Source organism: Amblyomma americanum, chromosome 3 (genome assembly GCF_052857255.1).
Source record: "Amblyomma americanum isolate KBUSLIRL-KWMA chromosome 3, ASM5285725v1, whole genome shotgun sequence".
Lineage (NCBI taxonomy): Eukaryota > Metazoa > Arthropoda > Arachnida > Ixodida > Ixodidae > Amblyomma > Amblyomma americanum.
The window spans coordinates 198656569-198671916 of NC_135499.1; the positions used below are offsets into that span (position 1 = coordinate 198656569).

Below are 15348 nucleotides of genomic sequence, written 5' to 3' on the forward strand. Positions count from 1 at the left end.
GCATAACCCTAACAAACATTTGTATGACCATAATCCAAGAACATACAATTAAAATCCAATTAAGGCGCGACCCTGCTCTTCAAAAAAAGAAGTAAAAATTATGAGGTGCACTGAAGTCTCCTTACCTGCAGAAATGATAAAGTTGTCCGCCACCTGTGCCATCTGCTGGGCCAACGCCGTACAGTGCGAGGGGGATTTTCAGGGGATGCCACAAGGTGGCGCTATGGCTGCACACCAAGCACAGAGAAAATTTACCAGAAAAGGACGAAATTTGGTACTCGCTTGATTGCGACATCTATAATTAGCATGCTCATAATTACTAATGTTGGCCTCAGTACATTTCTCAAAGATGCGTTTTTAAGAACTGTGCATTCACCAGATGTGCTTTTATTCAGCCTGAAGTGTCGAGGTGGAGTGGCAGCGTCCCAGTCTCGTACGCCAGAGGCCAGTGTTGGATTCCCACCCAGACCCGAATTTTCTTATTAATTACCATACAACTTTTGCGGACTGCCTCTGTCTACTTTTGTCCACGCCACTCATGAGCGAAGAAAAGCTCTTGTCTTAAAATTAAGGAAGTCACAGTTATGCAATCTTCAGGGAACATGTACGATATACACTCGCTTAATGAACCCACCCCCCACTTTTCGCCGTGAGAATTTACCTTTTTTTTAACTGTTGCCTTTTTCGTAACGCGACAGTGACCCTCAGTTTTCGCGCCATCCCCAGCGCAGAGCTTAGCACCGCACCAAGATGCTGCGTGCTGGTAACATCACACCGTGCTTGTGTATCTTTAAACTCCTGTGGAGGGGGGTCTCAACGAACTTGGCAGAGCGTCAAGACATGCGCCCTTGACAGAATCGGCGGCGGCTTGCTCGGCGCGCTGCTGCGTGCCCGGCTGCGCTACTGCATGCATAGAAACCTGGCGAGCGCTTGAGTATGAGGGGTGTGGCAGTTTAAACCAGAACCCTATAAAACATCATCTACACTGAAATGCTATGAAGGAAGCAGGACCTTCAGACCTCCAAGCGATTTGGCAAGCTCGAGATCGGAAGCGAAAATGCCTAATCCCTCACCGTCCTTCGAGTGCCCCTGACCTTGAGGGCCAGTGTTCGACATGCTCGCCGTGATTTGCCACACACAGAATCCATACACGAAAATGCGTTCCCTGAGGATTGCATAACAAACTTCATAATTTTTTTTCAATGAGCACAGTCCCCCCATAAAGAAAAAAACCAAGCGCACCCATATCCTTTGTCAAGGCAACTTTTCGGAGAAAACATCATGACAAAGCTTCACAACAGAGAAAAAGCTATGCATAAATACAGTAACAGCATCTACTCACCCATTGATTTTTTGATGTTCACAGGCCCACGGGAAAGGGCATCAACCTAAAGAACAAGCAAGCATTTTAGAAACAGTACTGCCAACAGGAATGCCTTACTTCAGCTATGATTCCAAATAAATTTGCCAACCTCTATTTAAGTTCATTCCTACCTAAGGAGCCAAACATCTTTTTTTTTAATCGGCTTGGAGGCCCCGCATGCAAGCATATATCCGATTTGCTACTACTAACGCTTACGAGCATGAATCCATAGTTGTACAAGATGCAGCCTTTATCAAAGCTTACTCGGCATACACATAGACAAATGAATGTCAAAAATTGAAAGTCAACTTTACGAAACGCACGAGTGTAGGAGTAACAATGTTACAACTGCCATTCCGCAGTAATAGCAGTCTACCAATAGTATCCAGCAGTAGTACTGGTAGCAGCAGATATCGGGTATTGTCGAAGTTTCCGATGCACCGATTTAAGTTTCAGATGCGCCCATTTAACTTCTCGCTTTTCTGTGAGCAGGGCGCCTGGCAGTGTGAAAGAGGCAATGTAATGAAACTTTTGTTAACCCACCTGTGGTACTTATCATCCGTGGATGCTTTTGATTTCAGCATCATGGAACCAAGCTTTGTAGTCTAGAGTTCGCGTGCAACGCCTGGCTGCACGTTCTCAGCACCAGGATACAATAAACAGGCTGTATTTTACGACAGCATGGCATGTTTGCTTCCACACAGGTCATTTTCACTGCACTATGTTTCAAGATGCATAGCTTCAGCAGACAATCTACCATGGAAAAATTTAATACTCTTGCCAATCGGCAGACTGCCACAAAAGGTTACACGCGGTGAGTGCCCAACATTGTACAAATACAGGCTTGTACTCAAGTTAGTGGTTACTTCAAGTAAGCTAAATGTGGCACTAAGGGGTGCCTACTGTCACTGGTAATAAACAGCCTTTCTTAGAATGGCACTTTGCATCAGACAGCCATGAGGAAATAGGATCCGCTTTTTTGCAACATAGCAGTGATTTTATCAGTTATATGAAAATGTTTATGCTACACAGCAGTGGTGTGAACATCCTTTTTTATAAGCAACTGTGCTAGACTGGCACAGGTTGTTATTTCATATGCAAACCAGTGCAACTGACGTCCTGCGCATTCAGACGCTATCACCGACTGCACTGACTTAGTACTAAAGCAAGACACATAGCCATGTGCACGTATTGCAACTCCTTTATAGAAACTCAAAGGTGTGGGATATGAGGAGTTTAAAATGGTGCTTATCACGAGGCTTCCTTCAGTACAGCACCAACAATGGCTGAGAGTCTTGGTCTGCATTATGAGATCACGTCAGCGTAGTAGTGTGCGATACTTGGCCGTATGCCAGCGGAGCCACTGGAGCAGTGCCCTCTCCATAGAATGACGGGCTTGCATAGGCTGTGGAGAATTTAAGAAGACGGCCTTGCAGACATATCCACAATCAAAATGCATGAGAGAAACTGCTACCCCAAGAATAGTGCAGAGTTAGCTTGCTGGGAGCTCTAAGTCATACTGTCCAGTGCAAAAAATCGAAGGCTGCCACCACAGCCAAGAAATGCTACATAATGTAAGCAACTGGCAACGTGCTGTTTAGTAATGTGTCATACTAATAGTGGCATAAGCTTTGAAACAACTGGTAAATCAGTCATTATGCTACCAGATACATGGTGACATGCATGTAGCAGTTTCAATGCAACACATTGCTCAGTAGAATGCTTTAAATGTGGCTGTGCCAAGTACAGCTTCTTCAGGCATTGGAACACTTTAAACTCAGTGCAGGCAATAACACTGTACAGTTATGTGCTTAATTCAACTGACAAAAACAATCTGATACAGCAAAACTGAAGGGCTGTCATTCTATATTCAATATTGTACTATGTGGTTTTCCACATGTAAATGCGTCCTGGACCAGCCATTTGTAGTCAAGCCTAGTTGCAAATACTGAAAGGCACAAAAACCACGCTCTCCAATAGCGTTCGTCCGAGGACGAGATGCACTGTTTAACAGCGATTCTTTTAACTGTTTAACAGTAGATTCTTTTTGACGGTTGCAGCTACTGGCTACTCAAGATATGCCTACTGCTTTGATTAATTCTTGCTAGCGTGCCATTTTAAGCACATGCGGAATGGTACCCGCCAACTGTACAAGGAGAAAGTGCGTAATGATGATCAGCAATCAAAGGTAGTAGAGCCACGGCACATACAGCTTTGCTGCACTTGGGTAGTGGCGGCTTGGTGACCAGGATAGCCTACGCAGTCTTGTAAAACTGCGGCTGTCTTCAAAGAAAAAGCAGCTTCAGACAGGCACATGGCTCCCTGCAGAGCTCTTGTCCGTTTTCTCAGAACATAACTAGGGTCTCCATTACACTTTACAGATGGGCCAGTGCTGCACACTAAGCACCTTCATAATAAAAATTGGCAGCAGCTAAGGGTTCCACTCCACATTTTATTTCATTTGATCCATCTGGACCACTTTGAATACATACATAGACAATGGTAGCATGGACTTAATTCATGACAGGAGCGCTTACTAACACCAAGTTTTTTTTCATGACAGAATGCCAGGTTCACATGAACAGACATAAAAATAAAGACTTGGGAGTGCCTATTACAGTGCACATGTGGCCTTCCAAACCGCCTGGCTATGCTAAGAAAAAAATAAAAAAAAAAGCTGCATGTGAGGAAATGAGAAATGAAGAGTAAATTACAGAGCACGAACTTCACATGTGGTGTTGGGGAAACAAAAAGTGCAGTGCCTGCATCTAAATTTCTTCGAGCAAGGCCGTGATGGCAAGTTGAAGATGGATGGTGGCGGGCATGGTGGAGGCTCTTTCAGACGTGAAAAATGTGTCACTGGTGCTCTTCTAAGCCTGCTCTCAAAAAGCAAGAGTTGACAGCTTGCTGCACTCTTAATAGCGGCCCGCGCCTCCATAGCTATCCCGAGACTGGCCATACGCTCCGCCACCATAGCTGTCATAGGAGGCATAGCGATCGTCTGATCGGGGACCACCTGCAAGCAACGACAGACACCGAGATTGTTATGCCGCTTCACACTTTCCGCGCATTCCAACAAGTGGCAGGAAATCTAAGTGTGTAGCACCTGGCCTCTGAGCTTTTTGTTCCAACTCACAAATTTCGAAATGGGCATTTGCCACTGCTCCTTATGCTGGCAAGTAAAACAACGAGACAACTGTCACTGAATCAACTGCTAATGTTGTTTCTCTTGGCAATGGACTTTCATCACCTGTGCACTTCAAAATTTACGGGCATACAATATGATTACACGAGTGCAACCATAATTTTCTCCAAGGGAACTATTTGTAGACGATATTCAGAAGCAGAGGCACTAGCATTTGCCATTGTACTGCATCATTTTTGTTTGCAATAATAAATGTAAGACCGTTTGTGCACGCAGGCATATAGAGGCTCTGCTCTAGGTCTATGAAAAACTGGCAAAAAAGTCTCAACAGCAGGTCGCAAGCTTTTTCTGGGTTTAGGCAGTGCTCGCACTCGCACTATGTTGCGGACTGCCAGCTTCACTATTCACCAGCGTTCTAAAAACACCTAAAGTGCCGAAAAGCCATCCACAATAAGCCGTGTCGCCCGATATGTGGGGCCATCATTCCATAACAGGCAGCTAGAATATGTTTTGGTAGATAAATGGGTGGCTGTTTTTGTCATGTTTTGTATGCACAGCTCATTAAAACAGTGCCACCATTAATGAAAACAGTTCAACAGCTCAATATGAGCTGAAACGTCGTGCACGCAGTCTCTCTCAGCAGTTCATATGTGGTTCTTCATAAAACCACTTTAACTATTTTCAGGGTTATGAGGCAAGAGTTCATATCAATGGAAGCGATAATGGCATGCCATTTGGGTTTACAAATATTTTTGTTTTTAAGTGGTGCTTGCTTAGAGCTTTCATAAAGAAATACATTTGTGGGTTTCTTGTTAGCCTGCTTTGTGGAATGACCACATCCTTGGCAAGACAAAACTGCTGGACACAGGTCCATAGAAATCAAGTCATGTTATGTTGAATTTGCTACTTACAGGTTAGGTCCCAGAAAGCATCAGAGACAACATTAGTGGCTAATACGAAGTACACAACAAAATGCATGCACACATGAATGGCAGTGCCTCGCAGCCAGCTCTGTAGTGCATGTGCCTCAATAATGAGTCATATCAGCATCACTGTCTCAAGCCAAGAACCAAATGAGGCAGCACTAACAACCTAATTTGCTAGAATAGAAACATGGGTGACCCATATGCACACCAGTGGAAATCCGATATTAGGCCAAAATGTGTCTAGTCTGGAATAAATGTGGTCACTAAAGCTTTGCAAGATTAACCCCTGCTGAGCACACGGCCTTGGCACTGAGTGACCATGTGCAATCTGCAAACTTACACTGACAAAATCAGCAGAGAGATGATAAGCACAAGCTTCTAATAATATACTAGCTTATGCGCATGTTTCTGAACGCAGCGGAGACCACACAGGTAGGTAAAGGACACTCAAAGGGGTAATACAGTGACTGTACCCAGTCAAGTTTGGTTTGGTCCCAAAGCGACTCAGGCTATGAGGGACGCTGTAGTGAAAAGCTCCGGAAATTTTGACCACCTGGGGTTCTTTACCTTGCACTGACATCGCACAGTACACAGGCCTCTAGAATTGTACCCAGTCAAGTCCAGAAAAAAAAAAAGTGAAGGACAGTAACAGCCCTCAATCGAAGTAGCAACTGTGTCCAGTCGAGTGAATTTTTAGCTGGCCACGAGTGGTTCGCTATGAATGGATGCTGGGCAACAACCTGACCAAGCCCTGCGACGTGCACCGCTGCCAACTGTTTGTGGGTAGGTGTCGTCAACATGAAATCTCTCCCCGAACAGATGGTCCGCTAGTAATTTAAAAAATTTAGCATCAGCGACGCGCTAGACGACACTGAGGACAATGTTCTGTGGAACGTGGGCCGCGAGAAGCACTCATCATCTGATAGTTTTTACGACGCAAGGGCACCTGTGGCCAAAGAGCGCCATGACTCAAGGTTTTTTGTTCTCAAGGTGGGGTCAAAAATCCATTTCCCAAGCATTTCACTCTAAAGAAGCCGAGCACCAGGCAGAGGAAAGCTTGTACCAATTATATCACCGGTGGGTACCCGGCGGCACTGGGGATCAAGCCCAACTCATCATCAGACTAGAGTTCTGATGACTCGCACATTCCATGCCCTTGTGGCATGCACTGTACAGACATGGATAAAAGTTTGCGGGATGGGGATTTGTGGAAAAAGATTTATTTCTGCGTTGCTGCACTACCCAGGCAGATTGTATTTTTATAGCAGATGGAGCACGCACGACTCCGCATGTTCGTACATATTTCAGCGATCTGCTATGCCTGACCTCGCCGCAATAAAATTTTTGTCCTCAAATCTGCATCTCGCAAACTTGTGTCCATGACTGTACATACTATCAGCATTTAAATGCAAATTAACATATACCATGCAGCCGGTAAAATAAGAGTTGAAACCTTGATGTAACGAGCTTCAATGTAACGAAGTATTCCAGTTTTCGTAATTTTCAATTCATAGGACACAGTGTACTTTTAGCTTCATAATAACAAAGTACATTTCGCCGTACTTTCAATGTAATTAAATTTCATTACTGACTGGAAACAAACCCGAGGAAGGATTGTATCCTGGGCACGAGTGGTTAAGCAGAGCGCATGGCGACACACGCACCAGAGCGTGCACGTAAGGTCCATTCGATTCACCTGCACTACATGAACTAGTTCTCGCGATGCTGCACTTCTGCATTCGTTTCAGAAATGTGCAGACATTTTGCAGGTCTAGTTCAAGAGAAGTTTAGGAAAACTACACCTCCTCAGTGGTTGGTGCCGAAATAGCTGCCGCTGCCATGGAAGCAGACGACGACTTGCATGACGATGGCTTGCGCTTTGCAATGAATGGCGGAGAGGCTCAAATTATTCCCCTCATTGAAGAGAACGGTGACCCACTCAGACCCGACATGTATGAATGTCACTGGGGCTCCTCCTGAGAAGGCGGCGACGGAGGAAGGGGTCCTCGCCGGCACCTCTGCATTTCTCGACGGACCCGTCACTGGCATCTTCCTTTGAGATCAATACTCGAAGCAGCTTTTGTTAACTAAAAAGATAATGTGCCCATAGCACGATGCACGCTGTTGTAGAAACCGCCTAACATGCAAGTCTGCACGTGCACACCTCAGTCATGCTCAGTAAAAGAACACACGTGCATATCGCTTAGCTGCCTCGAGGCTGGTTCATGGGAACACTTCGCTAAGATGTGCTGTTTGAAAATTCATCCGGTTCGGGATGTTGGCGGCACTGATGTGGCCAGCACACTGCTGGCTGCACTGCAGTTTAATGGCAACGCCAATGACAGCAGACGACCAGGCCTGCACTTAACCATTCGTTGTGGAATCAGCCAGTGCCAAGCTGCACTTGCAGCGCCAGTTCCTGCAGTTCATGCTCACAGCACCGCCATGTAACCACACAGAACTGGTGCAGCGAGTGCAGGTGAATCAAATCTACTCGTAATACGGGCACCGCCCAGCTTTCACATGCCGAGTGCATAGGCACACTCAAATATGATGAAAATCATGTGGTGAACATGCTGCAAACCATGCCATCTGGGGTAGTAGGGACAAAACTGCACAAGCAACTGCATGGCCTTGGAAGCCTGCCAGGCCAGCCCGTCCTAAAATCGGCACCGAATGACTCTCTCTGCCTGTGCTCAAAGGCAGCATGACACCTCTATTCCATTTACAAATGCCCAAAGCTTCGTAACAGAACTGAAGGATCAGTGCCGTTGGCATACCCATCAGCGGTGAAGGCCTTCGAATGCTTCACACCCGACAGCCTCACTTCTCACTCAGATGATGCTCAGATGCGCAAAAAGACGCGCGCTCACAACGGGAAATAACAGAGCGAAGTGGGCTTGACTTCGTTTAATTGGTTACGGAAGGAGTAGGGAGGGGCAGATGGTGTGGCCCAACACCGGCCAGGGGACCGTAGTGGCGTGTAGTGTCGGCAGTGTGCTCAGGGAACTTGCAAGAGGATGATGCTGACAGCAAAACCAAAATCAAGATGGATGCGTCACAAGGTGGTTGGCGCAACTGACGAGCTAAGGGAGCTCACGGGCTCTCAACATAAGCAAGACGCATATAAAGTTGTTGCAGCTGCTGAAGAAAGGGCAGAAGGACCCTTTAATAGCAAATAGTTTTTCCCGTAGTTATCCGCAGCACAATTTTGCCAGATTCGTAACAAGCTAGGAGATTTCAGTGCAGCTGCGACATACTTTGGCATGTTATAGCGATGCGCTCGGGGTGGTTCATGTTGGCCAAAGCCTGGCTGTTCTTGTACTAGGATTGCCAGCCCCGAGGGCAGAGACCATGGTTCGGCTCGGCATCCGTTGATGTCACGTGGTTGTAGGTGGCAAGCACAGCATTGTGCATCTTGTCAATGTGACCATGGTGTGTTCTTAATCCCCAACCATAGTGCATGGTGAGCGTTATAATGAGCTTGCCAGTCAACTTTCCTTTACCACTGAGGCTTGGTCCGTTTTCTTTAATACGCACTAGGTTTCGGAGTGCCGTCCCCATTCCCCTGCTGACATGGTTGGTGCAGTCTTCTTTCTGAGTCTGCACATATCCGTACACATTCGCCTCGTGAAGACTATTGAAGGCGCGGCTGTTGCCATCACCGAGCATGGTAACATATCACAGCCCGTACTTTTCACGTGACTGGATAAGACAATCACGGTTGCTTCGACTTCCATTTCACCTGGCTTGCTGGAAGTGTTTTTTTTTTTTTTGGCATTTGTGCTCCGCTTGCCATGCTTAAAATTCTGGATCACCCTCCTTCAGACCACAATAGCACCCCAGGCAGAAATTGGATAGAACAAAATCGAGAGCATAGCCTGTGAAATGTTCTATTGCGGTCCCAACGCATACATGCCATGAATGGCCCCGCTTGAGCCACGTTCCATCGAACGACACAGCTGTGTGCTGGATGCCCAAAGTTCAGGTTCTGGTAGGCAGTAGCACCGTATTAGCACAGTCATTCATCACTTGTGCGGCAGCATTCAGAACTGCAGGGTTCAACTTGTCTTTCAAGAAATCTTGGTACGTTTTGCAGTGCATACCGCGCCGCAAAATGTTGAGCACGGCAAAAATGTCATTCAACGCGGTCTGCCCATTTCCCTTGCTTGCAGCCGCACGCGTGGCGAGAACGTTGACTTTGAAGGCCTTGCAGGTTGCGTTCATGCCTACCCCATGTGAGCTCCAAGTAGTTTCTAACTGCCTGCAGACTTCAAATTTGAGCGAAAGCTTCACAGCAATCCCAAATTCCAGCTCACCTTTTGTAATGGTAACAAGAACCGCCATACACTTTGCATTTCACACACTCAAGCAACTCATTCACGAAGGTTAGGGCAGCACAGTGAATGGTGTTCCTGACGTGGGCACATCTTTGATCGGCGGTTCCGAGGGAGATCGCTTTCGCAGAGTGGCTGGAACCGATGAAAGTTCACGGCGCACGTCAGTCAGAAACGGTGTATTACGACAGCTCTCCTGGCTCTGTCGGTTGTTGCAGCATCTTGCAACGACGCCGCAGGAGAGCTCGTAATGTCGACGGTCTCCATGTTGGTGCATCCGGCGACATTTCGCCCGACTGCAGCCGCGACGGTTGCCAGTTTTCTTTTCTTTTTTTAAATGCATGGGCAGTGTGGAACCTTACCGCCAGCCATCGTAGCCCATTCGAAAGATCTCTATCCAAAATGGCAGACGCAATGCCGTTTTCTTGCATCTTTTTAGCAGACGATTTTGCAACATCCAATAAGGGGGCAGGATTCACAACACGACACAAAGTGCCAATGCAGCACCTGTATTCTTTTTTTACTGGCACATGGCGCTTCTGTTGCCAGACTTACAAACGGTTTCCCACCGAAAACGGATACATAGTTGGGCTCTGCAGTGCTGTTCTTGCGCAGTACGCTTTTGAATTTGACCGTCTTTTGAGTTGCTCTCGTGAGGCATGCCACGAACGAATACCAGCGAACGAGAAAAAGCTTTGTCAGTACTTGAGCTGCATCAAGAAAGATGCATGACCATGTTCAGCGGACATTAAAACCAGCGACTGAATCTCGGGCGAAAGGAAGTGATGAAGCAACCCCAAAAAGTCCAAACGAGCTGCAGCTGCAAGAGAAATTAAAACATATATGCCTAGCATCCAACATGTAGGACGTCGTTTCTTTGCGCATTAACTTTATTGTATAAAAGCATCACCCGCTAGCATATGTTCAAGAGGGTGTAAACTATTGCGTGCATTCAGTTTTATGCATTGTGCGCGTTCAGAAAGATCCGCCAGTCTTCTCTGGACGCCATTTTTGAAATTCGACCCCATGAACTACGTTGCAATTCTGGAAAAAAAATTTTGCGCATTGTCATAAGAAAACTACTCCGTGGATGATAAATGAGATTTTGAAGTGTAAATCTGCAGCTTTACCACACTAACAGATAGCTAATCTGCCTAGTATCCTACATTGTAGGACAGCTCGAAGTTTGTGCAGAGAAAGATATTGCCACCAATAAAAGGTTGATTGTGAATAGTGAACTGAAATAAACATCACTTAAAATATACAAATAGTCCCTTTTCTGAAAAAAAAAAAAAACTGCTTTAAAAATTGCGAATTTTGCAGTTCACCAGATTCCATTTACAAGGTAATATAATAATAGACTGCTCAGAGCCACAGTCACACTTCCGTGATGTCCACATCAGCTCGCATCACGATTCTAGACAGTGCGAAGCAGCCGCAGGTCACGTCTTAAACGAAAGCACATGCCACACGAAGCTAACAGTCTGCTTCCAGACGAGCAACGACACTCGCGAAGGCAGAGGGGTAACCCATGGAAAGAACCGATCAAAAGCGGGCGCCTCCGAAAGCACACCCTCATCTGCACCGCACCGTGGGTGGCGCCGTCTGAGCCGTGGAGGACGCTGCAGCTGCGGTTTTAAAAGCGATAGCGCTGTCTTTGCCAGTCATCTCGATGGCAACGGAAAGCGTGCCATTATGCCATTATCTTGAGTGGCAATGATGAAGACTAAATAACCAAAATTATCCAAGCTAGTCCATTCGAGTGCTCCCGTTTAAATCCAAAATGGTGCCTTTCGCAGCGGCGGAGGACCAGTTGGCTGTGACAGTGATGCCTGCTCAAATATAGACATTTTCAAAAACAGGTTGACGGGCATTGCCACATTAGGCACTGGGCTGTACTCACATTACTGGAAAGAGTCCCCCCCCCCCATTCTCCCCACAGGCCAGAAAACCAGTTTTCCCCAAGGGTCATGGAAAGGCCTATATATTAGGCACAAATAAATTTTCGGTCGAAAAACTATCTCCATGGTATATCCATTGAGTCTATTTTAGTCCAAAAAATCAAGCTTTCGGACTCCAGTAAGTCCAAAATACACACCTTTCCAAAAAGAGGTCGATGGCCGCCGCATTGGGCACCTGGCTGTGATTGTAGTACTGGAGAGTTTAGGATTAAGGTCCCCCATGTTCTCCCCACAACCTGTTCTCCAGAGGGTCTTGAAAATGTCTATAAATGGTGAATATGTACACGTTCCTATGGGGTACGTGAAGGTTTTTCAACTAAGTCCGAATTACTCGAGTCCGAAAAATCTGTCAGCTGTATACGTGTTATTCATTACATTTGAAAGCAGCTTAGTTTAGCACAATGGTAACAGCCACAAAGTGCTGCATGCGGTAGAACAGCATATCACACTTGCCTTTTTCATTTTGCTGTAATTTCGGATAATTCGAAACGCTGGTTAATTTGAATATTCGACACGGTCCAATGGGGTTTGAATTAACGAGGCTTTGCTGTAGCTTCATGGCGAAGGTGACAAGCAGAGTGGACCAATGTGCAAATTTTCACACCCTTGGTCCTCCACCATGGCAACTACATCAGTGCAAGCTACCCACTTGATCATTGCAAGCGTTTCACCCTATGAGGCACATGCATCTCCAAAGTCTGCTGCGAGGGCTCTTCACAAGCAGCCCCTAAAACAAAGCAGCAAAACATTGAAATCTTACCTCCACTGAAGCTGTCGGCCGCTGGACGTGCTCCGCCGTAGTTGCCCTGCCTGCCCCCATATCCCCTGTCGTCGTAGCTGCTAGCGTAGCCACCACCGGAAGGTGCAGGAGGTGCATATCCAGCGCCACTGCTTCTGAAGTCGCCGCCTCCCCTCTCCATCGGTGGTTTGGAGTAATCTGTGTTGTAGCCACCAGAACCATCGCCATATCCGCCTGCACTGCCGACTCCCTGGCTCTGGTAGCCATTTCCCATCATGTCAGAGGGCGCATTGTACGGGTCTTGATAGGTGTTCTGGCTGACAGGTGCTTGCCCATAGCCATCGTCATAGCCACCGCTGTTTCCATAGTCTTGGCTAAAGAGGAAATGAAATGGAAGCTTTAAGTAACTGCGAGAGTAACTAGATTGATCACCTTGCACCAATACAATCACAAACGGGCCCTACCAAATTAAAAAAAAAATTGCACTTAATGTTCTAAGAATTAATGACCTAATGGCTAAGTAGTTGAACATCGAGACCAAGCTTAAGCAGAGGCAAGAAGGAACAAGAGGGCACCTTGCGCCATTGTTGTAGTACGAGTCCTGGTAGGAGGAGGCCGCACTTGGCGGTCCCTCCCAACGCCCTCGCTTGGCAGGTGGTCCACCAGCCCCCATGGGTGGCCCTACATGAGGTGGCATGCCACGACCGGCTCCCCGAGGTGGCGGAGCATCCCCCCTCATTGCCGGTCCTCCCCGCATCGGTGGTCCTCCAGGCATGTCACGGCCAGGCGGTCCACCCGCAAAGCCTCCTGCGCACCATGCCATGCAAAAGTATGTGCCATTAGACAAGAGCTTGAGCAAGTTGACAGGGCAACGCAAATACTCTACTTTGGCCTTGTACAGTTGGAATTCTTTGATACCTTCTCAGTTCATATGATTTCCTGCTTCACATGCTCAAAAATCTTGGGCAATAAAAATGCCCCCTTCAGTTAAGCAAATTTAGAGCGCAGCTCTTCGGCGCCCACTCCCATGTTGAGCAGCATGCTTCGCTGTCAATGTAACTTAGCAATGAGTGCACTAAAGACCAATAGCAAAGAGAGTGCAAGGGGGAAAGCTGAGGAGGAAAGTAGAGGAGCGGCAACCCTTGGCACCAGAGTAGACCATGCGATCGTCTGCCCACCGAAGATAGCGCCACTGTAAACACGGGCTACAGGATGATAATTTAACCCTTATTGCATAGCTTGATGTCAAAAACTAATGGCACGCAATCTAGCAAGTTTCCTGCAGCGGAATTTCTTTAAGGGGGAAGGACGGCTTCTGGGGGCGAAAAAAATCGGACTTTTCAGGAACAGAATTTTTGAAATCTGCAGCTGTTTTTCTACTAGTCTGTGAATTTCCACAACTCAGGAGTCAATAATTCGACTGCAATACGATTAAGAAACGTAGACCCGTGCACGCTCTGGGTAGATTTGGACGTAAAACCACGCTCTTTCTGCGACAAGCAGCCGTCATCCTCCAGCAGCAATCGCCGCCATCTTGGTCTCATACGAAAGAGCAGCTTTTCATGTTCACTTTCGCGCCATTGCTGCACCTTTAATGCTTATTGCTTGCAGGTAAAAAGGCGCAAAAGAAAGTCGCAATGTGCGCTGCTACTCGCTAGTTGGTGCACGTGACTGAAGCGCGTCATCAAATTGGCTGACATGCTTCGCAATGTCCGCTTTAGGAGTCTGTGGCCGGCCGCAAGCGGGACCATCTTGTTTGAGTATCATCGTTGGTGCACCTGCGGAATGAAGAGTGAAGAATGAAGAGCAAGCTCACCACCATGAGGGGCATTGAAATCGCCTCGTCCCCGAGGAGCAAAGTCCCCCCTGCCACGTGGTGTGAAGTCTCCACGGCCCCGTGGTGTGAAGTCCCCACGGCCCCGTGGTGTGAAATCGCCACGGCCTCGTGGCGTGAAGTCACCACGACCCCGCGGAGTGAAGTCACCACGACCACGTGGCGCGAAGTCCCCACGACCCCGTGTGGGAGGTCCACCACGTCCTCTTGTGAAGCCACGTCCTCGGGGCACAAACTCTCCACTGGCTCCGCCTCGCCCTCGTGGTGCAAAGTCACCACCTCCCCCCCGACCTCGTGGGGTGAAGTCGCCACGGCCCCGCGGGGTGAAGTCGCCACGCCCACGGCCTTGGAACTCTCCACCACCTCTCATACCGGGCCCACCCCTGAACACACTGCATGAACAAAAAAAACAAAAAAACTGAGGTCAGTTGGGCACCTGCAAAGGCAGGAGCTAGTTTTACATGTGGGTTTGTTCAGCATGTCTCCTCCATGCAGCTTGCTCCTATGCTACAAATCGTGTTCCTAACACATGCTTTGGCACATGGCACACATGACTTGCTATATCATATGAAAGAAGCAAACACTCAATGAAACCAAGAAGCATGGAGGAATGTTCTTTAAATTTGTGTTGCTGTTCAGCCGGAGATTAATAGTGTACAGTCTAGCCCGCTTATAACGAACATGAGCGTCACGCGGCATCCGTTCGTTATGTTCCGAAGTTCATAGTAAGTGTACCGCAGCTTTAAAGACAGTTGCTTGTCAAAACAGTTGCTTGGCTCCCACGGAAGGCCTGTTTCACGGATCGTGGCCTCCGCGATCAGCACCAGCGGCGGAGCGGTCGATCGCGGAGGCCATGCGCGGATTTGCAAGATAGTAAGGAGGAGAGTTGCGAGGAGGGGCGGGAGGGCAATGTTAGAAGGCGCGTTGGCGGGGAAGGGTAACTTGCTCAAGAGCGGCGCGAAACGGGACGGCTAGTTGGCCTGCGACGAGTCTCGGGAAAACATGCCGCGCGCACAAAGGGGTCAGAGGCAGGTTATCTCTCA

General features: G+C 47.6%; 1 protein-coding gene across 6 annotated transcripts in view; it reads right to left on the reverse strand.

Moving 5' to 3' along the window:
• Nucleotides 1-15348, reverse strand: part of LOC144125828 (uncharacterized) — a 34183-nt gene that overhangs the window by 7374 nt on the left and 11461 nt on the right. For 2 of the 6 annotated variants that reach the window (XR_013313423.1, XR_013313424.1), the window contains exons 3-6: nucleotides 14288-14697; nucleotides 13047-13278; nucleotides 12493-12845; nucleotides 1343-1388 (exon numbers count right to left, since the gene is read on the reverse strand). Coding sequence is in view for 2 of the 6 variants with exons in the window: in XM_077659546.1 (XP_077515672.1) it covers nucleotides 4279-4379; nucleotides 12493-12845; nucleotides 13047-13278; nucleotides 14288-14697 (1096 nt within the window). In the remaining 4 variants the exon portion in view is untranslated. Of the gene's footprint in view, nucleotides 1-125; nucleotides 228-1342; nucleotides 1389-2548; nucleotides 5680-8681; nucleotides 12846-13046; nucleotides 13279-14287; nucleotides 14698-15348 lie in introns of those variants that run through there. The other 4 variants (XR_013313422.1, XM_077659547.1, XM_077659546.1 and 1 more) reach the window with 4 other exon arrangements.